The sequence below is a fragment of the Magnolia sinica genome, chromosome 15 (assembly GCF_029962835.1).
Source record: "Magnolia sinica isolate HGM2019 chromosome 15, MsV1, whole genome shotgun sequence".
Classification (NCBI taxonomy): Eukaryota; Viridiplantae; Streptophyta; class Magnoliopsida; order Magnoliales; family Magnoliaceae; genus Magnolia; species Magnolia sinica.
In genome coordinates, this window is record NC_080587.1 from 67,878,536 (window position 1) to 67,900,769 (window position 22,234).

Consider the following 22,234-nt stretch of genomic DNA (forward strand, 5'->3'; position numbering starts at 1 on the left):
ACAGCTGCATATGGAATATCGGCTATCATTTCCTTCCAAACATCAATTTGCATGGATCCTACTTTTTGAACGGCATCGTAGATCATCCAACGGCCTAGCTTTGCTGATCTTAACCCTTTCGTAATCATATGATGCGCAGCCCCCATATTCAGAGTACAAAACATGGAGAGGCCTTCAATTATGACATCGAACCGTGGTTTGGTAATCCAGACCGTTGGTCTTCAGCGTCCCACGGTGGATGAATGATGCCTAACAAATCTCTCCGTATTAGAATTTCCTGAGGCCAATGGCATGACTTCTCTCAGTTGAATGTCTACCGTCTCTATTTCTTCCCAACCGTCTATATGTAGTTCAACAATTGAAACTGTTTTAAGATTGTCCAATCAAGAAGTTTCAGGGCATAGTCAATCAATTGTCAGATGCAACGAACCAATGGTCTGGATTACAGAACAATGGACTCCACATTAGTCTATTTAAATCTCTATTTAAGTAATTAAGGGTTCAAATCTCTATAAAGCAAAATAAACAACAATTGCATTAATATTCCATATTAGATCTATTTAAGTAATTAAGGGTTCAAATCTCTTCCCCATTAGTCTAATTTTATTAGAGAAAAAAGCTAGATAACCATCGCTGACTGACTCGGCTCGAATACTCACCACACCCAGTTGACTCAATCGAGTTTTGAGACAACTCAGCAAGCTTTACAAATAAAGTTCAAGAACCCATCTCAGAACCCAACCCCACTAAAATTTCGGTTTGGTCCAGTCGGGTTAGGGTTGAACCTGACCCAAGTTGCACCCCTAGCTCCCGCCGAAGGTTTGCACAGTGCCATTCAGGCTTTCAGTTGGCACAAGCAGGGTGCATGGTTCAATCTTCCAAGAAATGATGGGCCCCACGCCCTCAATGCAGACAGCCGATCCGCCGAAGTCCCCATATTGGAAAAAGTCCTCACCCCTCAATATAGGTAGCCAGGAAGAAGATTACTGAGTAAAGAAACACAACAACAGTTCAGGGTCCACATTCCATCAAGGAAAGACTAAATATTCCATGGCTAGGATCTTTAAATATGGGGCTTTTTGGTTCATGGACACATGACCATCATTGTAACAATGGTTAGGATCACCGAACCATGGGCACACCTGTACAAACCATTGGGCTGAGAACTAGAGCTGTACGCGAACTGAGTTAGCTCAGTTAACTCGCTCGACTCGACTCGGCTCAAAACTGGGTTCGAGCCGAGTCAAACTGATTTTTTAAGCTTGAAAAAATTTTGAGCCAAGTCCGAGCTAGAACAAACTCGACTCGACTCAGCTAGGAACTTGACTGAAAACATGACTTGGTTTGAATCGATTCGACTCAGATCAGGTTCACTTGGTATAAATATTTTGTATATATTTATATATTTAAATAAATTATATATTACATATTATATATTATTTATAATATAAATAATATATTATATATAGTAAAAACTATAAAACCTAAACTCGAACACAGCTCATAGGCTTGAATTCGAACTTAGCTCAAAAGATCGAGCTCGAGCTGGCCCAAGCTGCTAACTGAGCCAGGCCGAGCCAAGCTGCCCAGTCAAGCTCAAGGACCAAGCCGAGCCGAGTTCGAGCTAGGGTAACCTGCTGGCCAAGCTCGACTCGTGTACAGCTCTACTTGAGTGAAAAACCTGTATGACAATTCCTTGAAGTAAACACCTACAAAAACCCACATCTTTCAATGTAAGCAACGATCAATACTCATATACTACGGATTAAAGACATTCAGCAAGAATACATAACTTCTTTCTATCGTATTACAGAGCTATAGCCTTGAACAAACAAAAAACCCTAGCTGGAATCACAAAGAATAACAAATCCAAACCAATCAAAACCATTGAAATTTTCTCAAGGAAGAGCCCCAGTACTGTCAATATCATCTTAGTTTGTTATCAAGCATTCACTATCCATTCATGTGGTAAATGTGTATTGATGGACCTTTTCATCCATTGGGTGCAATAATGGGTGGGGCATACCCCAAAAATCACAAAGATCAGGTGAACCTAGCCATTGATTAGGAGAAAATTGAAGAATCATTATTTGGGCAGTTAGGAAAATCAACATTCAACAGGCAAAAATCCTCCAAGCATTGGCTAGGATCATGCGATTTGTATGGCACAATTGATGAACAGTCCGGATCTGGCAAACATGTGCCACATGTATGGAGAAATTTTGGCACTGGATACTTCCGCAGAAATCATTTGTCATAGTTCGATCATTTTTAAAGCCTCTTGTAGTTCTTTTCAAGTAGTGCGCGTCGTGAAATCAAGTGACTAATGAGAGAACCTCGAGAAGCTTCATAGCGCCTCCAAAGCAGCGATCGACCAGACATTCAACCATCACCAATGTAATTGTTCTCCTGCAAACATAAACCACTTTCTTGTTAGCTAATCGTGAGCTTTTTACAAGCAGATTAAAATAATTTTAAGGGGGGGATTTGGACACTCAATTGAATTTGAGTTGCGACAATCAAATTACTTATGTGGGATTGGCCTCACTACCTTCATAGCAAGGGACTAAGCCGCAAGAATACCAATATGACCATTTCAAGCCCAAATTGAAATGGAATTGCAATTTCATGTTTAGCTGTCTTCAGGAATTAAAATGGGTTTGTTCCTACTTTTATTATTGCCTCTTTATTCCCAATCACAGTTCTAAATTCGCTGACTCGACTCGAAACTCACCCAAGTCAACTCAACTCAGTGAGATTTCGAGAAAAATCTCTGAGAAACTCACTACTGTGCCTGATTCGGCCTAGACTCAGGGAGACACATCAAGTTGACCCAATGGCTTGGTCGAATCAACACAACTCAGTGACTCAAACCAAGTCACTCACCTTAGTGGCGGGACTTTATTAGAAAAGAAATGTGTTGGGAATGAGATTCAAACTCTCAAGTCCCAACGTCACCCAAGGGAATCTACCTTAATTGGTGAGGTGAGGTAACTGTAGTGTTCTTGTTTTGAGTCAACACTTTAAATTTACTTATACGAGATCTAGCTATTTTTAAATTTCTATTAGCAATCCTAATCTTTTCAATTTGCTCTCATTAAGTATTGAGTTGAGACAGGTCGAGTCTTCAAGTCAACCTGACCCAGCTGAACATCGAGTTAAGTCGAGTTTTCAGGTTTCTGAACTATGTTCACAATTCAATACAATTAGGCTTCCAAACAAACCCATAAATTTCAGTTTAAGTAAATGATTGTAATTTAAAAATCAATATTCATTAGTAGGACCACATACACAAAATATCAAAATGCATGTCCAATATATTGCAATATATTGATACATTGAGATATTTTTCCAAAAACACTTTGTAAAATTCTCCCGAATCATCGATACATGTGATACATTGCAAAACATTGTTATATGTATCAGCGATACATTGGGACACATTCCTTCAACAGAAAATTGAAATAAAAAAAACTCACAAAGATACATTTTCTCCGAAATTTGTTTAGGGGAATCATTTTTCATATCTGTATGGTGTGATTTATGGCTTATATAAACTCATTTTGGATATAATTGTATCACTTGTGTTAGATAGCACATAGTTTATGATCCTATACAAAGGAAACTAGCTTTGCAAAGTTGTTTTTTGTTTTAAGTTCTAAATGCATAATCATGTCTCTTTCAACAAATCCCGAAGTTTTATTGAAAAATTCCATCATTTACCAATGTTTTCCTTAAACAGCTATATACTCCCCAATACATACGATATTACCCATGCAAACCAATATGTTTCCACATTCAAAGGGTGTGATGCATCGATACTGATATTTAAATCACTGGTAAACAGTATACAATTGTGTATAGTCTACAACTATGAAAGAAGATTGTCCTTGTGGAACATGCTTCCCTAGTGCATTCTGTCAGCCCAATTTGGAAACAGGAAAATCCTGAGCTTTTGGATTGTTAACAAAAAGGACTGGAATCCAGAGAATCCAATGCCTCGTTTCTCCAAAATGTCCCAGGCCAGAAGTGCAAACATGTGGAGGAGCCCCTTCTCCAATCAGTTTCTTCTCCCACTTAAAATGAAACAGATAGGGATTTGATCCTATCCCGTTCAATCTGCATGCAAACAGGCCCTTAAGGCCATGTTTGGATAGACAGAATCAAGAGTGTGGAAATGGAAAAGTTAATAATTACATAATGACCATTGCCATTGTCAATTACTTTTCAAAATAATAATAATAATAATAATAATCATTTCCATTGTGGTTTGCGGGTGGCTAGCATCATGGGTTTGCTCCCCACAGATGCGAGTTCGATTCCCCTCCCTGTGCTTTACCCGAAGCATGCGGTTTGCAAGTGATTGTGTGCATCCACAGGGATTAGTCTCGCCTTAAAAAGGGGGTGGGAACACCCTGTTGTCATCGAAAAATAAATAAATAAATAATCATTTCCTTTGTCAATGTGCAAAAATGGATTCCATTTACACGATTCACGTCTATTTCACAAGTGGAAATCCCAATATCCCCGCAATAATGACTACATTCATTTATCCATAAATGTGTATTAGGGTATGGATGGAAATGTTACATCGGAATCCATGGTTTTCATCAACATCCAAACATGCCTGCATGTCAAACCAAGGGAAAACCTTTTCCTTTTCCCTAGGATTCCGTCTATCCAAACATGCCCTAGTTTCTTCATCGAATATGGGAATTAATGCGACATGATTTACATTTTTATCGTTAAAGAGGTAGTCAAAACACTTAGGATGGCCCAGGCAAGAACCCCTAAGACCTACCACAAGAGAACATCTAATCATACAAATAAGATGCTATATATTTATTTTTATGCTTTGTCCATTATAAAATCATACATAAAAACGAAGATGTGTATCAGATCAAAAGAAGGAATATGAGGATCAACGTGCTCATTTAAGACTTGAGGTCATGATACCAAAATCAATATGGTTTCAACCTGTTCAGTTCATTAAAGAAAGGTGAACAGGTGCTTTTGGGCGTTTAGGTGGTGAAGAAAGAAAGCTGGAAGGCCCAATCACCTACAACAGGTTATAACTTAAGCTACAACACACTCCTACGGTCATTCTACCCTTGAAGTATATGATATTTTCAAAGGTAAAATTAGAAACAAAAACTGTGGCTAGAAAGTGGCCATGAATATGGAGGGGGAATAGGTAGGGGCATCAAATGGGCCTAGGACAACAATGACCAAAGTGGGTACCGCCCCATTTTACACCTTGGGTGCATGTCTACAACCATCCCTAGGTGACCAAGTGATCACCTAAAACATCGGCCAATTGCCAACACCTATGTAAACCAATGTATCGACAATATTGGCCAATGTTACTGATATCCAATGGTACTGATACAAAACATAGGGGGTTCTCACAAAATACCTTGTATCAACAGTGATATCATCAATACATGCTGATATATTGTTATCTCACGATGTTCCCAAATATCGTGCAACATTTGGCTATTTTAACAATACATTGTCAATTTTTGGGCACTATTTGCAATATTTTGACTGAAACTAGGTAAATCAACAAAATCAGAAATAAATAAATTATTTTTGCCCAAATGTTTTTTAGGGGGATTTTCTTTGTAGTTGTGTTTTAACAACTACAGTTGAGTTGCTTCGTATCAAAACATGAATTTGATGGAGAACTGTGATCAGAAAGGGCTTTTTTAGCATAATTTTGTCCCTTAAACAACGGGAAACTATTGTGCATAGTTGTCCCTTTTTTTTCCTTTTTTCTTTTTCTTTTGAGGTCTAAGTGTGTGATCATGTGCCTTTTAAAATATCCTGAAGTTCAACTGAAAAATTCCACCATTTTCCTAAAGTTTCCCTAATGTTTCCCTCAGAATGCAATACATTATGCGATTCATGCCATATTTCTGATGTTTCCCACAATATTTTCCTATCTCGAGGGTGCAATGCATTGTGCAATACCAGTAATTAAAGCAGAGTTCTGCTAAGCACACGCATGAGCAATAAAGCTCATGCACACACCAAACATATGCCAGCATCGCACAGTAGGTCTGAGATCCAATCCATCCATCATAATGGCACCACTATAGTGATGCCCTAGCCCAAGCATCAGGTTGATACACTAGTGAAGTGGGCCACAGTTGCAAAATAAATATACAACTATGAAAAACATGGCTGAAGTTTTCTAATCCCGGTTTCCAACATTGGGGCGCACGTGCTGAGTGGACCAGATTTGTTTTTGGGAAAAAAATGTAGAATGTCAGACCAACCTGATAGATGGATTAGATCTCGCACCTATGTGCCATGCTGGCACATGTGGGGTGTGCATGAGCTTCATTGCACACGTGTGTGTGCTTACCAAAGCTCCTTGAAACATTGGCCTAAGGGAAATACCTACTTTGGAGAGTAAGGTGAACCATTGAAACAGCCATGATCATTATATAGCATATTTCCACATGCAAGCAAGTATATTTACGTTAGGGACTATAGCTAGCAATTTTGCTACCATATTTAACTTCCACTACAGTCCTTTCCTAGACCATGACTTACCAAAAAAATATTGTAACTAGCCAAACTCCTACCATTAAGAATGTAACCTGCCTAACCATTATCAGAATACACCATGACTTTCCCTCAATCAACAGGCAGACCTAGACTTGTGGCGAGCCATTCTCAACAATATCCTTAACCTTTTTTCCTCAAAAATCTCAAAAAACATGCCAAGTCACAGACAAATTCAGCAAGAAATAGGTCTTTATTCGCATTTGGTTGCCTTTGGAACTTTGGATGTACAAGTAAATCGAATAACAAACATTCACTTTAAACAACAGGAACTGACCAATTTGCGAGGTGTTACCAAATACTGATTAGGAACAACCCCTCAACATGCAGTTTCATTACTTTCAGGCAATCGAAATTTAGAGACCAATTACTCAATGTTACAATAGGCAATTGCAATTCCATCATTTCCACTTTATTATGCTAATTATTTGCAATTCTATTTGACAGTGCACTCAAACGCGCTCATGTGCATGTACATAAATGCATCGTATTGCAAGCCCATGTAAAAATGCAACTATGATTGTTTGCATGTAATGCATCCAAAATGCACCCTAAGGTATTTTCATCATTTAGCAACAATGTAATCATCATTTTCTTCTCAGCCTTCTCCCAACATTTGATGGTTGGCTTTTAAAAGATAGGTCAGCAAAAAGTTTTATGATCAGCTGCCCACCAGACATCAAGGTTCTTCTTTTACCCAGGATCTTGGAAACCATGGAGCGACTCACAACCAAGGTATTCAAAAATGGTTACGTGATGACTGTAACGGCATTACTTTATGTGATACAGGGCTGTAACGCCCAATTCGAGAGGGAAAAAAAAAAAGGGGCCCATATGGACCTTCTAACAGCCCGATACATTTCTTCCTTTAAAAAAGTTTCTGACCGCTAACGGTCATATGGCTGGCTGTGACGCCGGCTGTTACTGTTACAAAATACCTTGCTCACAAGGTAAATGCAACATATATGCATGTAGATGAGTAGACATGTGCATGTATGTGTGCACACAATTGCACGTCCATGTACAAATGCAGCTACACATGCTTTTTATTATGATTAGAATGCAAGCATGCATGCTTGCAAGTAATCAAAAGAAAAGATGGAAAAAGAAAAGAAAAGGAAAAAAAAAAAACAAAAACAAAACAGAGGTTTTGAATTTAAAAAAAATACAGTTACCGTATCGGATTGTGAAAATGCAGAGGGATATATACACATGCATGGAAGAATTTTTGGGACTGTAGGTTGGTAAGAAGCATACCTCCAATTTGGCTTTGGCCTCTTCATCAAATGCTTTGCAAAGAATCTCATAGCTTTTCTCAACTCCTATCTGCAAACAAATGGCAAAATCTTAAGTAGCATTTCGAGACAGAAAAGAAAAGATGCATACAGATTTGGTTACATCAAAGTTTATAAAGATCAAGTTATATGAAAATTTTCAAGGTTTAGGAAGTAAAGAAAAGAAAGCCATACCAATGGCTCGACTCTTGATGGTGAAGTGGAAGAGATCATGTATCTGCATTGACGATCAACCCCCAAATTAAATTTCAATCCTTGGACATGCAATGACAAAAGATATCATTTTTCAGTCTAGTAAAAGGAATCCTGCACATGAAGCAGAGGATGTTCCTCGCAGCACACACGACCACATGGTATGCGTGTGCATTGATCCTGACCATTTACCGGTCAGGACCCTCTATCAACATGCTGCTGGCCAAAAATCAAGCTGGTCCACATGTGCACGGTAAACAAGCGCAAGTTAGCAAAATCCTTATATTTTACATATGAGTGTGGCCCACCTAATGAGCGGACAAGCTGATTTTTCGGTGGCAGGGCATGTTCACAGGATATTTCAAAAACTCAAGAACTCAACATCACAATGCCTAGTCGGGTCAGGTCAACTCAAACATTTAACTGAGTTTTACGTGACTTAACTTGGTATTTAATAATTAAATTAATATATTTTTTGTGCCAATAAAAATTAAAATAGTTATCTAATGCTTAAAATTATGAGGAAAAAAATAGCCATAGGAGTAAAAACCCTTGGTTGTTCGCTGTTGATTAGGGACTGACTTTCATAGGGAAGGTCGTAGGTTTGAACCACACTGGTATTTTGACTTTTTAACTTTTCACCAAACGAGTAACTCATCCCAAGTCAACACAGAGTCTCATGGAGTTGGCAGAGTAAACCAGCTGACCTGACAAGTCTTATGGAGTCAATAACGAGTCAGCTATGGGAGGGAGTTTCCTAGTGACTCGGCTCAACATCTTGCTGAGTCAAATTAGTCTCACAGCCGAGTTCTCAGTTAAGTCACTGATTTTTATAACTATGGATCACAGTAGGCCCCATCTCACAAATGGCCCGCATTTCACACATATCTACCATGTTGGCAGGTGTGCCTTGAGCCTCCTCTCCATCTCACATGCCCAAGTCCCATTCAAATTGCATGAGGCCATCAAGGCCAAGGTTTACCTTAACTTGCTTGTGTAGAAATTCATGGCTGATAAATTCGCTTTTTGGACAGTCAACATCACAGCACCCATGCGGTTCTGCAAAAGACAGTGCAAGATTCGGTCCCCAATCAAATTAGTATCCAGTCAATTAATGTTGAGCTAACCAAAAGCTAGTGTTCAGTAAAGAAAAGAGGATGTCACAAATGGCCTTGATATTGCATGGGTAAAGTGGCAGGATCCAGCATGCATCCAGTACTGTTTAGTGCATGGTATCAAACCTCTAACTGGCAAATTTGGTTTTGGTGAATATGCTGAACAATCTGAACCATTCAGCTTATAAACCATATTATGGATGGGAAGCATGGTCAAATTACAATGATTATACCTGTACCTAACCATTCGACTTATGAAGTCTTTACCGGAAGGTTGCTCTAAACTCTTTTTTTTTTTAATCATCAGGACTGTTGCTCAAAACTTATCTTGACCATCCAATTATGAACTTCCAACTGGCACGATTTTGGCCTATGATCATCCATAAGGTTGAACACTAATTGGACAATTCAGATTCACCACCCAAGCATGCAATTCAAGGTTTTCCATTTACAAAATGGTAGTAGACAGACTAGATCCCTACCCTAAATGCCACAAGAATGTGGTTTGGGCAGCATAACATGCCACAAGCTAATTATAAGTTGCAATATGCATGTGTGCATATATGTGTGTGTGTGTGTGTGTGTGTGTGTGTCTCAAAAAAAAAAAAAAAAAAAAAAAAAAAAAAAAAAAAAAAAAGAAGAAGAAGAAGAAGAAGAAGAGAAATTTGCTACCTTGCGAGCAATAAGCTCAATCAGTTGCATTAGAAATTTCCCTAATCCCTTCCTTTGAACACAATGCTCCAGCTGGAGCTCATATACATACACAACAGGTATATCTTCCTCTACAATAAAACGGTATTGTACAAAACCGACGACAGGGTTCCCATCACCCACCCAATTAGTACAAGTTGCAATCCCCTCCATCGTTGAGGACATGTCATCAACACTTGTTTTTGGAGCTTCTCGGACAAAGATATAACGTGCTTCTGGAGCAACCATTTCCCTCCTCTTTACCTTCTCTTCTGTCCGCCATTCTGATCCATATGGCCCCTCCATGTTAACCTAGAAATTGAAAGCAGATTTAACTTCACATAATTATACCACTGTGGATCAAAGCATACTTCATATCCTCGGTGCGTAAACTTAATGTGTGTTTTAACCTTTTCTTAAATTTTGCTGGTTGAGAGAGAGAGAGACAGAGAGAGAGAGAGAGAGAGAGAGAGAGAGAGAGAGAGAGAGTCTAGGGAAAACGACATACTGTGTTAGTCCAATGATTAACAACTACATATTATGTAATAGACATAGGGTACACCAAAGGAGTAGAAATATTAGCATACAAATGCACATATATTTCCCTACATTCCCCCTAAATCTGAAGCATGGATATCAATCATGCCCAGCCTGAAACACGCCCAGCCTGAAACACATGCAAAAGAGAAAATGACAATCATATTTATGATATGACATGCAAGCATTCTTCAATGCCACATTTTCATGGATAAAATGACAATCAACCTCAATATGCCTGGTGCGCTCATGATAAATTGGATTAGAGGAAATGTGAATGTGCGCGCAAGATTCTCACAATGAGTCTTTTTTTTCTTCTAAAAATGTAACAATGAAGAGTGGTGGGAGAAGAAACCAGAAGACTGAACTCAATCAACAACATTTTCAACCAAACAAGTTCACATAAACCATGAGCCATAGCCCGATATTAAACTTCAAGACTAGAGCAGGCCACAACAGACTACTTTTTACTTTTCCATGTCACAAGATTCCCACTAACTAGAGTGCCGGCAATCAGAAAGAGAGCCAGCCCAATCCACATTCATATAGGCCTCAACCTGAAGATGATTACAATTAGAATAGAGAATACCTTAACTTAGTGACTCTAAGAAATTTCAAGATACGATAGACTAAAGTGACAGGTCCGGGGGCATGCATGAACTAACTCACTACACTAATTGCACAAGCAATATCTGAGCAAGTAATAGTCAAATAAATGAGTTTGCCCACTAATCATGAATAAATGCCCACATCAACCAAAAGTTTGCCACTGTCAAGTTGGAGGTGGTGACTTTATTATAGGAGTGCCAATGGACCTAGTTCCAAAAAACCCAGTGACAGAGAAAATCAAGAGTGTACTTCCTTTGGGAGATCACATGCCACACTTGGACCTGGCAACCTTGACTCCCAAAAAATAACTACATGAGACAAGATCTTTTACATCAAACTCTGTATTAAGAAGAGATTTCAATGACTGAACAGCTTCAATATTGTCTCCATCACAATGATATCATTCATACAGACAATGACAATAGAGAGCCCTATGGCACATTTGAAAGAGAGAGAGAGAGAGAGAGAGAGAGAGTGATTGGCACAACTCTACAAGTATTTAGACTGCAACAATGCATGTTGAAAGCACTCGAATTAAGTACATGGGGATTGGTTGAGACCATAAATGGCTTTGCATAGCTTACAAACCCAGTCACAAGGAGAAGGTATCACACATACTTCTTCACAAAGGTCTCAATGGAGGAAAGCATTTTTGCATCAAGTTGATGATGAGGCCCTGAGAAATTGACAACCAAAGAGAGCAGCAAACAGACAATTCAGCTGGGTGACTAGAGCAAATGTCTGAGTAAAGTCAACACACCCTGGATCTCATTAAATCTTTTTGCCAATAGCACATCACTCGAACTGGTGGATGACAATATAAAATGACATAAAGTTTCAATAGCTGAGAAAAGGGCTAAAAACGCCCCAATAGCATACCAAACCACTCATCACTGTTCACAAATGAGCATACATAGCCCATCACACCTTTGCAACTCCAAATAACGGAATCCACATAAAATCAATAAAATGATCCCAAAAATAGGACCATATGATAGGTGCATTTCACCAAAAACTTCATATCGCTCTCAAATCTTTTCAAGTGATTCTAGTTTCTAGATGTTAAAATCGGTGTTTTAAATACCAAACAGCGTGTACCATAACATATAACCCTCTGAAGCATAAGCGTAAGCTACATAGCGTGTAGCTTGCTACATGCTACTTCTAGATTTTTAATTAAGGTTGTACCACCAAATTAGACTAATTAATAATGAAATTTCATGATATCAAGTGCAACCAAACACAATATAGAATAACAAGAAAAATAGGGCAAAAATTAACTATAAAGATAAAGAAAGAGCAATAGAATTGGTTTGATACTGTTACTTTTATTGATTTTATTAAGATCACTGTAAAGATAAAGTGATAAACTAATCTTTCAATAAAAATAGAAAAATGTAACAAATAGCTACGTAGTGAAAAATAGCTTGTAGTGTAAGCTATGTAGCATGTAATGTATGTTAATTAGCATTGTAGCATAGGCTACAAGCAACTTAAGCTATTTTCATGAGCCATGTAAAGTCTAAGTAATGTAAGCTACATGTTACATAGCATAGCAATTCATCAACCTTGGCAAACCCATGCAAAGAAACTCCTCAAAAAATCCAGTAAAAAAAAAAAAACAGCTCGAACAGAGAATTGAATTATAATTTTTTTTTCAATTTTTCTCTTAAAACTTGGAAAAATCACCACAAATCCTCTAAAATCATCATCTTTCATATCCCCTACTTCCTTCATGGAGCGATCCTACCACACTCTATTGAAGTCACCCATACAACTGATGACATCAGCAGGTCCCACCAAAAACACCTCCGATCAGCCTAGAAGCTATGCTCTGATACTGAGTAGAAAGGAGAGGGGGTGTTGCGATGGGGTTTAGGGCAAGAGACTTGTTGTGTTAGTCCATTGACTAACACCCTCATGTTAATATGTGATAGATATAGGTACATTATAGGACTACGAAAGATATATACACATGCACAATATATGTGTGTGTGTGTACATACATATATTTATGTATGTAGATATATATGTATACATATACATACATAAATGTATATATATACATACATATATACATATTTACGTATGTGTGTGTGTGTATCCCTACAGCATACATGCACACCAATCCAGAACCCCCAACTTGTGTGGCCCTGTTATGCATAGAGCATAATCTAAAACCACTGTTTTGACAATTTTAAGCATATGATACCAGACATTGAAGTGCACCACTGACTATTTTCTTCTGAACAGTCCACTTGAAGAACAACCAACAGAATTGTTACGATCATCTAATATTTCTGGGAAATGCTCTATCTATACAATTTGGACAGTAAAGATCAACATACATTCATGCCATGTCTAAATTGTGCAATGAATAAATCACCGCCATTTAAAAAGAATTGATCGATGGAATAAAAGAAGATACGGGAAATTCCATTACCTTAAGAAGGTTTTGAATGTATTGCTTCATGGGTGAAGATAGATGATCTCCAGAACCAGACTCCAAGTATACTGACAAGCCTGGTCATTGAATGACAGTTAGTTAAATTTCCCCTTTTTATTCCTTTCCTTCCCTTTTCTATTAATAAGCCTATAGTATCTTGAAGAGCTAGAAGCCATGCAAAGGAGATGAAGCAGAATCACAGGTCTGACAAAGCCCAATACTCAATATACTGAATAGATGCAAAATTGGATAAAATGAAGACAATGTGAAATGACCTCAACAAATGAAGACTGCAAGCTGTAATTGATTGGACAATGAGAAGAAATCACATAAAGTCCTGCGCCTCATAAAACAGATAGCTTTCGGAAATGCAGGATACATTGTACAGCAACAGTAACCTTTGAACTGATGGCTTACCATGGATGAGGAATAGTTCAAAGGTATCACAGGTTGGAAGATCCAAACATTCCAACCACTGGCCTTTTTCCCTGAACATAGGTAGTTCGTATATTTTTCTTTCTTAGCAGTTTATATGGAGATCAACAATCAAATGTTAGGATCTTACAACCAATGTTTTCAATATCTTGCGAAATCACCGATATATCCCATGATATATCAGTTATCCCAGCTGGGCGATACAAAAATCAACTTTAATATCCATTTTTCATGGTATCCTGCAATATATCGCACGATATGGCAATATCATGTAATATATTCACACTCCCACTTTATAAATTCTTAATGTATCATGCGATACATCAACACCGAATGCAATATCGAAAGGGATAAAAGGAAACCAATGCTGTTTTGTCTAGAAAATCCTAAAAAAATCTTCCAAGTACATAGGAAGGTGATTTCGACCAGTCCACTCTAATTTGTTGGAAGAAAATCTTCTAAATTTCTCTGAAATCGCAATCGAAAGCTTCTTGGGGCCGGATTCTAAAATATGTGCATTTTTGAGTTCTAATTCGTTTTTTCGTTTTTATATGTTGTAAGTAGTGTCAAATGGTAAGAAATCCATGATTTTTCATGTTTTGCATGAAAAAATTATAGATTTAGAGCTTCAATTTTGAGATTTCGGGTAGATGGGCCGAGTTGCGGAAAATTGGGGAGAATCAAAATTTCTGCATTTTCTCCCAAATCTATTGCAATCTTAGTGTCCAAACATAAAATCAAACATAACCTAATCTACATATTCATGGCGAATTAGGAATTTTTCATAAAAAATAATTTAAAATGTTTTTTTAAAAAAATTTCAAAATCCACAAGTATATTTCTAGTTTTCTACTACTTCTTTTCGCATTTGAATGTAATGCTTGTGTTTCCATACATGTCTTCTAATATTTATAAATTTTATGAATTGACTTTGAACATAGTTGCACTAGTTCAGTCAAACAACGCATAGACTAAGACCCTATGCAAAGGAACCTATTATGTGCACCTTTTTTGAATTTTTTTCTAAGTGTGTATTGGTGTCTTTTTTAACAATCCCTGAAGTTTCATTGAAAAATTCAACCAATTTCCCAATGTTTCCCCATGTTTCCCAACAACAGCGATAAATTACGCGATATGACCGATATATCTCGTGCGATAAATGATATGTATCCATATCCCAACGGTCTGATACACAACGCAATAACGATGCGGAAAACATTGCTTACAACTGGGATATTTATGGGCATTCCCCATCCCCAATGGGGCCTGCCAGATCACTGTACCATGGACCACACATGTATGGGATCCTAAAAATCTGTGAACTACATATTCGTTGTGGCTCAGGACCTTGTACTTCCTCACATGTGGAACATGTTCTCTCTTGGACAACAAATGGAACATGTACTTCGTTTTTAAGAAATAAATTTCTTCTCATATTACAGCCTTTGAATTTGATTTTAAGCTTCTCAATGTACCTTGAGAATGGCATAAGAAGTATTGCTTTCAAAGAAGCATTAAACCAATTAAAAGAAACAAAAAGAAATTCAGTTATAAAACAAATTCTCAATGCAAGAAGAAGAAAATATCATAACCATTAAACAAAGAGATTATCTAGAATCAAAACATTTGCAATTATTTGACATCCATATTTTTAGATGCACTTGGACATACATAACTAAAAATTAGAAAATCAACAAAGATTATTGATGTAGCGTGATGGAACAATCCTAGGATGCAAGATAAGAAATCAATATACACATTAATTTCATCAACATGTAAAATAAAACATATTCATATATTAGATTTGGAAATTCAGATTTATAACACGAAAGTCCTAAGTTATCACATACGCGGTGCACGAAAATATAAATAATTCAAGAGTAGCCCACTTGGAAGGATGGACTTCCAATCTAGTATGAGTAGTGCAACAGCCACGTGGATAAACGATGATGCAATCAAAATTACAATTTGAGAAAAGTTTCACAAAAAATAATATTTTCATTAGGGTTATGGATTCATAGATGGAGATTTAGGATTGGAATTTTTTATTTTTATTTTTTTTTTATTTTTTTTGGGGGGGGGGGGGACGGGCCCGTAGGGACGCACGTGGTCCACACATGGCTAGGTAAAAGGGAAGAAAGAGATGGAGGATTGATTAGGGGTTTGATGGGTCGAGAAGATTGTAATGAAAGGAGGAGGAATACAAAAGAATAAGAAAAACACCTTTTGAGGAAGAGAAAGATAAAGGATGCACCTTGGGGAATCTACAACCAAACAAGCCTCTACCCCCTTCCACAATTCAATTGGAATGAAGGATTTCTCACAAACCCTAAAACACGAGGAAAATTCCTTCTCACAAGTGAGTTTCTCTCTTTTTTTTCTTTCTTCTTAATAACTCCATTAGGGTTGGACGTCCCCCTCCCCCCTTGCTTTTATAATCATGGTGTGCCTTAAAGGCCGTTACGTAAAGTTAACAGTGGCAATCGTTACACGTTACGGGGTCGTAACGGCCATAATAGCCATTATGGCAAAAATTGACTCGTAATTGCCGTTAACGGCGCGTTACATCCCCTATAAAGGCCATAATAGCCCGTAATGGTCTATTACGAGACATATACATGTTTTTCATACTTTTTAATCAACATTACGGGGCAAATACAAGTTATTCGGGAGTTTTTTCAATAAATAAAAAAAATAAAAAAGAGAGACCATAACGGCCGTTACGAGGCCATAATAGCCGTTATGGCCCGTATCGTAGAGGTAACGATGGTGGCCGTTACGGCCACCGTTACCATTACGAAACACCTTATTTATAATTAAAATTTTGAAATAATTACAACTATGTCACTCACTTAAGTGAAATATCCCATCATCCAAAATAAGAAAACTGAAACATTTATTATCAATTCCAACCATCAAATAAATCCAAAAAATAACAAGAAAACATAAAAGAAGCAAGGTCAAAGTCCAAAGGGCCCAGGTCTGGAAGACATGGCGGCCCGATGTCTTGATCTACAAGATCCAACAGTCGAATCGACACAAAATAAAATTCATATGACTAAAATGGTCTCCAAAGCAGCCCACATGCATCATCCCAAAGTGGGATCTTCTTGATGCACGTCCAATGCATGTGGGGCCTTCAAAATAGCCTGACGGGACCCATCTGAAATTCTTCTCCCATCCACAAAGAAGACTACGTTGATGTGGGTGGTCATCTCCATCTCTGGTACACCCGAATAGGTCCTCTTATGTCCCCATCATTTACATTCCACTTACACTAAACTTCTTATGTCCCTATCATTTACATTCCACTGACACTAAACTTAAAACAAGAAATGGTAAGTCCAAATAATAAATAAAGGGAAATATGATGAGGAAATCAGAGCACCATTCAGGGTCTATCAAAGGAGGAGATCATCACCGGTTTCTCTCTAGATGGATGACCACTACGTGGGCCTAAGTGAGCCGAGTGGACCATTTTGAAGACCTCAAATGCATTTGATGCATCTTCGAAGGTCGTACACTAAGAAGATGCATAGGGTTGCATTCTTGAGGAGTCTTGACCATTGGATTGAGTGCACGCGTCGATCGAACAATTAGATCGCCCATATCTGGTCGTTTAACCAATTTTGACAGTGGCCTACCTCGATCGTGGACACTTTAGGACTCAAGTGTCTTGGTTTTTATTTGACTTTATTAGGATTTAGTATATTTGACAATTTAGACATTTTCTGAGCTTTGCTTTACTTTTTGTTCCAGTTTTATGACTATTTTAGTATATATAAAAAATTAAAAAATTAAAAAAAAAAAAAAAAAAAACATTAAGTATGGCTATTTCTGCAAATTTCTACTCTTCAAACTATAAAAGAAAATGGAGGGGGGCGTGTGAACCTCTAGATGCTATTGTTTCATGAAATTTCAAAGTCCATCTTATTTCTTCATGCGATTTGAAGGTTTCTCCATGCAAGTTGGAGATTAGGTGTGGTTTGATTCCATTCATATTCAACGGAGGTGTGAGGCTTCCATCTATCATCTTTTTCTTGTTCTTCTTTCTATCCAAAAGAGGTATTTTCTTCAAAACTCCATCTTCTCTTCTTTCTTTCCCATCCAAAGCCATCCACATCATTTTCTTCTTCTCATCATCCAACCTCAACCCCAACCAAACCCTGGTTTGAAATTCCCAAAACCTAACCCAAACTACCCACACATGTGGCTGCACAACCATATGTGTGAGCCCGAGGCAGGCTATAAGGACAGCCCTTCGATCCCCTTAATTCCCCTTTGTTTTTCACCATAAAAAACCCCTTGATTCAAAATTCTCTAACCCTAATCGAAACCCTAGATCCCCAATTTCCAATTTTTCCCAATTTCTAAAAACTCTAATTCCAAATTTTCCAAACCCTAGAATCCCAATTTCCTTAATTACCCTAAAACCCCAAACCTCCAACCACTTAAATTCCTAATTCCCCTCAAGTAATACCCAAGCCCCAAAATCCCTTAGCCAATCAAACCATCTAAACCCTAATTTCGCCTTTTCCCAAAATTCCTTAAACCCTGGGTTAGCCTACATTCTAATCGAGCAAACCCTAGGTAACAATAGTCCTTCCCTTTTGAAATATATTTATTCCTATGTTAATTGGGTGTTCTTACATACATTAGATCCTAATTTCTAGTATTCAATGATCATGCATGGCGTAGTTTCTTGATTATGGCCTAGACTATTCATAGTTTCATGTTGGATTCTTGAGATACTTGATGATTTTGGCGTGATTTGTGATTTTGATTATCTAATTTAATTTGTTGATTGATCTCATTTCACCGCTTATTCACATGCATATGTCCTGCATCAAAATCCTAACCTCCCCACGTTCATGGAGAGGTTAGCAACGTCCTTAAAGCTATTGAATGGCACATGGGATGACCAATCATCAATTTGGACAGTCCATTTATTCATATAAATAGGGGCTACCTATGGTGCAAAATTCACGCCAATCAGGTGTTCCTAATCATCCGATTAATAACAGGAAAATGGACAGTCAAGATTGAGCAAAGACACTAAGTAGGTATCATCATTTTTTTAAGTAGGTATCATCATCTTCAAACATATATATGATAGATCCCACTTCATATTACTTATGATTCCAAAGTAGCATTTCAGTTTGATGTTTCTAAAATCTAAACATGATCTAACGCTCATAAGAAAACATATGGCTATAACAAACTTGCCTCATTCAAAGCCTAGGATCATCCGATCTACAAGAATCTTGCACTATGGATTGCTCCCAACGCTACTATTGAATGAACCGTCTGGATTGATGATTAGTTGTCTCACGTGTCCTTTAAAAGCTTAGGGGACATTGCTAAGCTTCCCATGAAGGTGGGGATGCTAGCATTCTTCATAAATAAAAGATAATTTCCAAGTGGCGTAAAATCCTACTGGCAATAAGTGTGAGGGGAAGCGAGAGCACATTCAGATGCTGGAGCGAGTAAGCATCTGCTTCAACATGTTAGCATGTTTAGATGCCTAAGAAGTGGGAGTATGAGTCTGAAGCAGTAACTAACAGGAGCAGGAGCAAGAACGACACCTTGGGTAAAAGGGTCTTGCAAATAAGCCTAAAATTGCAGCATTGATAAAGCAGAAAAAATTATGCATCCACCCAAATTACCAAGGTAGGAATTCTATTACTTACCATTCCTATCGTAGTGGCGGAAGGGCAGAAAAGAAGCTAAATGGTCCTTTACAGAAGATGCGGCTTTTATAGCTTCATCAATAGCCTTCTTCTTTCCCAATACCTACTCCATCACAATAAAGATTCACTTGATCATTATAATAGTGCTCATAAGAATTCTCGTAGATGCAACTGCTCATAAGACCACTTAAATCACTCATTTACAAAACGTGAATGGCTGGATGTGATAAATAGGCCAAAACCCATAAGGCTGAGCAATTTAGGTCATCCATCCCGCAAAATGAAATAGCAGGAAATGCTAAATGTAACCATCCACAAGAGCCACCCCAAAAATGAGAATATAATGATAAAACACCACATTCTCATTCCAAGGTGGCAGACACATTCTTTAGTGTATATGCCCAAAGTGGTGGCAACTTGACATGTGTGTCTATATGCGGGCAATAGTGCCTCCTTCAGGAGGTTCATCCCTTCCTGGAAATTCCCTCAGCCAAGCTAATCTTCAACCTGTTGCAAAACCAAAATGCCATTTTGAAGGTTTTCTTCCTGATTGTGATCTTCGGAAATCTGAACTTTGGTGCCTGAACAACCTCCATGTGGATCAATCGGCAACAACGAAAGAATCGCGATCAAGTTTGTGTGGCAATAAACAGTCTTGTGGATGACCTCCTTATCAGGTGATTCTTCAAAGCACGACATGCTATAGAGAGCCCTAATAGACTGGCTCGCAAGGATGACCAAGTATACTCTGTTGTTTCTTAGCAGGTCTCAAAGCTTGACTCTCTCTCCTACTATAAATCAATTGAATGACCATATTGGATATTGCCTCACCAAATCCCATAAAAACAAGGGTACTTGATTTTGGCTTTGATGTCAAAAACCTACCCAAGAAGAAGGTTATATTACCATCGTTCTAACAAAAAGAAGAAGACGAATAAGGTTACTATCAAAACCCATTTTTGAAAAGCATTTACAAAGACCAAGATGTATTCCTTGGTATGTGTGTGTGTGTGTGTGTTTTAATTTGGATCATTAAAGGTTGAGGCTAATATTAACCACCGCCATTTATTTTAAACCATTGCAGTGTAGATTTCAGATATTGATAGTTTCACGTAGAACCAAAAAAGGAGCCAAACATTCTGTAGCTGGGATCTTCCAATCTAGCGAATGATTTTGGGTACATGGGCCATCGAAGGTGAATTCAATCATATAATCATTCAGATCACAAAGCCATGGGCCCCACTTGTACGCACTCAAAACTCAATGTACAAGCTCTTAACCCACCATTGTGCACTTCCTCTTTCAAAATGACCTACTTTTGTGAATTTTCAGCATCAAGCCAAACACAAGTACGCTTTGGTAATTCACCTAATCGATTGTATCAACGGTTCAGTCGTTCGGATCACTGAGCCATGGACCCCAATTGTACTTAAAACTTGAACATATTCCAACAGCCCTTCACCAGACCATTGTGTTATCCCTCTCCATTGCAACAAAACCATAGATGAATTTTTAAAAATTTAAATTTAGCCCCTCCCCAATTGATAGATACACCCACATTTCTACTTTTGTTAATGTACTAGTATGCCACTGAGAAATGACCAGAAACAGGCCTGCCAACATGCCACTTGTGTAGAACATCCAAGCCACACAAAAACCGGGCCACGGCGGAAGACCATGGATACCTCCTGGGCAAAACATCCTGGTCCACTCATTCTGGGGGCCACATTGTACAAATGATGAGCTGACTCAACAAACAGGTGTGGCCCACCTAATGAATGATCCATCCTGATTTTCATGTTGGATAATCAATTGCATGGGTTGGATGTCCTACACAAGTGATAGGGTGGCGGAAAGGAGACGAGGCTGTGTTTTGTGAAATTTCGCATACAGTGATCATTTCTACTAATTATATTACCAAAAGTAGAAAATAAAGGGCGTGTATATAAATTAGTGGGTGTGGATATCAATTCCTTGAGACTCCCATTTCTACTGTCGAAGGATGAATGGTAGTCCAGAAATTCCAAAAGAAATACAGGGATAATCTAGTCATTTCAACTTCATTCGAATCCTAATTTCGTGACGGAAAAGAGCACATAAGAATAATAAAATAATGAAATGAAAGAAAAAACCTCTCTTCTTTTGATCTTTTTCTCTTTGCTGCTGTGAAGTCTCTTGGCTTCCATGGCTGCAACTCTCTCTCTCTCTCTCTCTCTCTCTCTCTCTCTCTTACATTTGTTTCCAGAAATACCCACGGAGCAAGAGAAGTAACCTCTGCGTTCTCAGGCATGCATGGCCCTTTTTGCCCTTTTGGAGGGCTTGAAAGGGATTCGTAAAGAAGAAGTGCGAGTATACCTGCGCTCGAGTAGGTTATTCCACTTTGGGAGTTGTTTGGCGGCACGCGGATTGCATATTTAGTAAACTCTGTGGGGCCCACATGGTATTTATGTATCTTATCCACGCCGTCCATCCGTTTTATCAGGTATTTTTAAAGCATGAGCCCATATCCAAAGCTCAAGTAAACCACACCACAGGAAAAAAGTAGAAACAATAACGTTCATCCTTTCTAGGGCCCACAGTGGTTTTTATTTGTCATCCAATATTTCATGAGGTTGGATGACAAATATCAGCTTGATTCAAAAATTTTATGGC

The 22,234-nt window shown here is 38.1% G+C and overlaps 1 protein-coding gene across 1 annotated transcript; it reads right to left on the reverse strand.

Moving 5' to 3' along the window:
- Positions 1–1,732: 1,732 nt before the first annotated feature.
- LOC131227540 (uncharacterized) lies at positions 1,733–21,916 on the reverse strand. Its single transcript, XM_058223340.1, has 8 exons — positions 21,715–21,916; positions 19,583–19,685; positions 13,455–13,534; positions 9,848–10,177; positions 9,043–9,119; positions 8,043–8,085; positions 7,831–7,899; positions 1,733–2,409 (listed from the first exon to the last, which is right to left on the reverse strand). The coding sequence occupies exons 1-8, from the start codon at positions 21,766–21,768 to the stop codon at positions 2,383–2,385; spliced, it is 783 nt and encodes a 260-aa protein (XP_058079323.1). The 5' UTR covers positions 21,769–21,916; the 3' UTR covers positions 1,733–2,382.
- Positions 21,917–22,234: the final 318 nt, after the last annotated feature.

What these genes read in the sequence shown, in the direction of transcription:
- LOC131227540 (XM_058223340.1), bottom strand. Translation starts at nt 21,768, where the DNA reads ATGGAAGCCAAGAGACTTCACAGCAGCAAAGAGAAAAAGATCAAAAGA. An exon ending in CCGCCACTACGATAGGAATG is followed by an intron (nt 13,535 to 19,582) that starts GTAAGTAATAGA and finishes TTCAATGACCAG; the next exon opens with GCTTGTCAGTATACTTGGAG. An exon ending in CATCAAGAGTCGAGCCATTG is followed by an intron (nt 7,900 to 8,042) that starts GTATGGCTTTCT and finishes ATTTGTTTGCAG; the next exon opens with ATAGGAGTTGAGAAAAGCTA.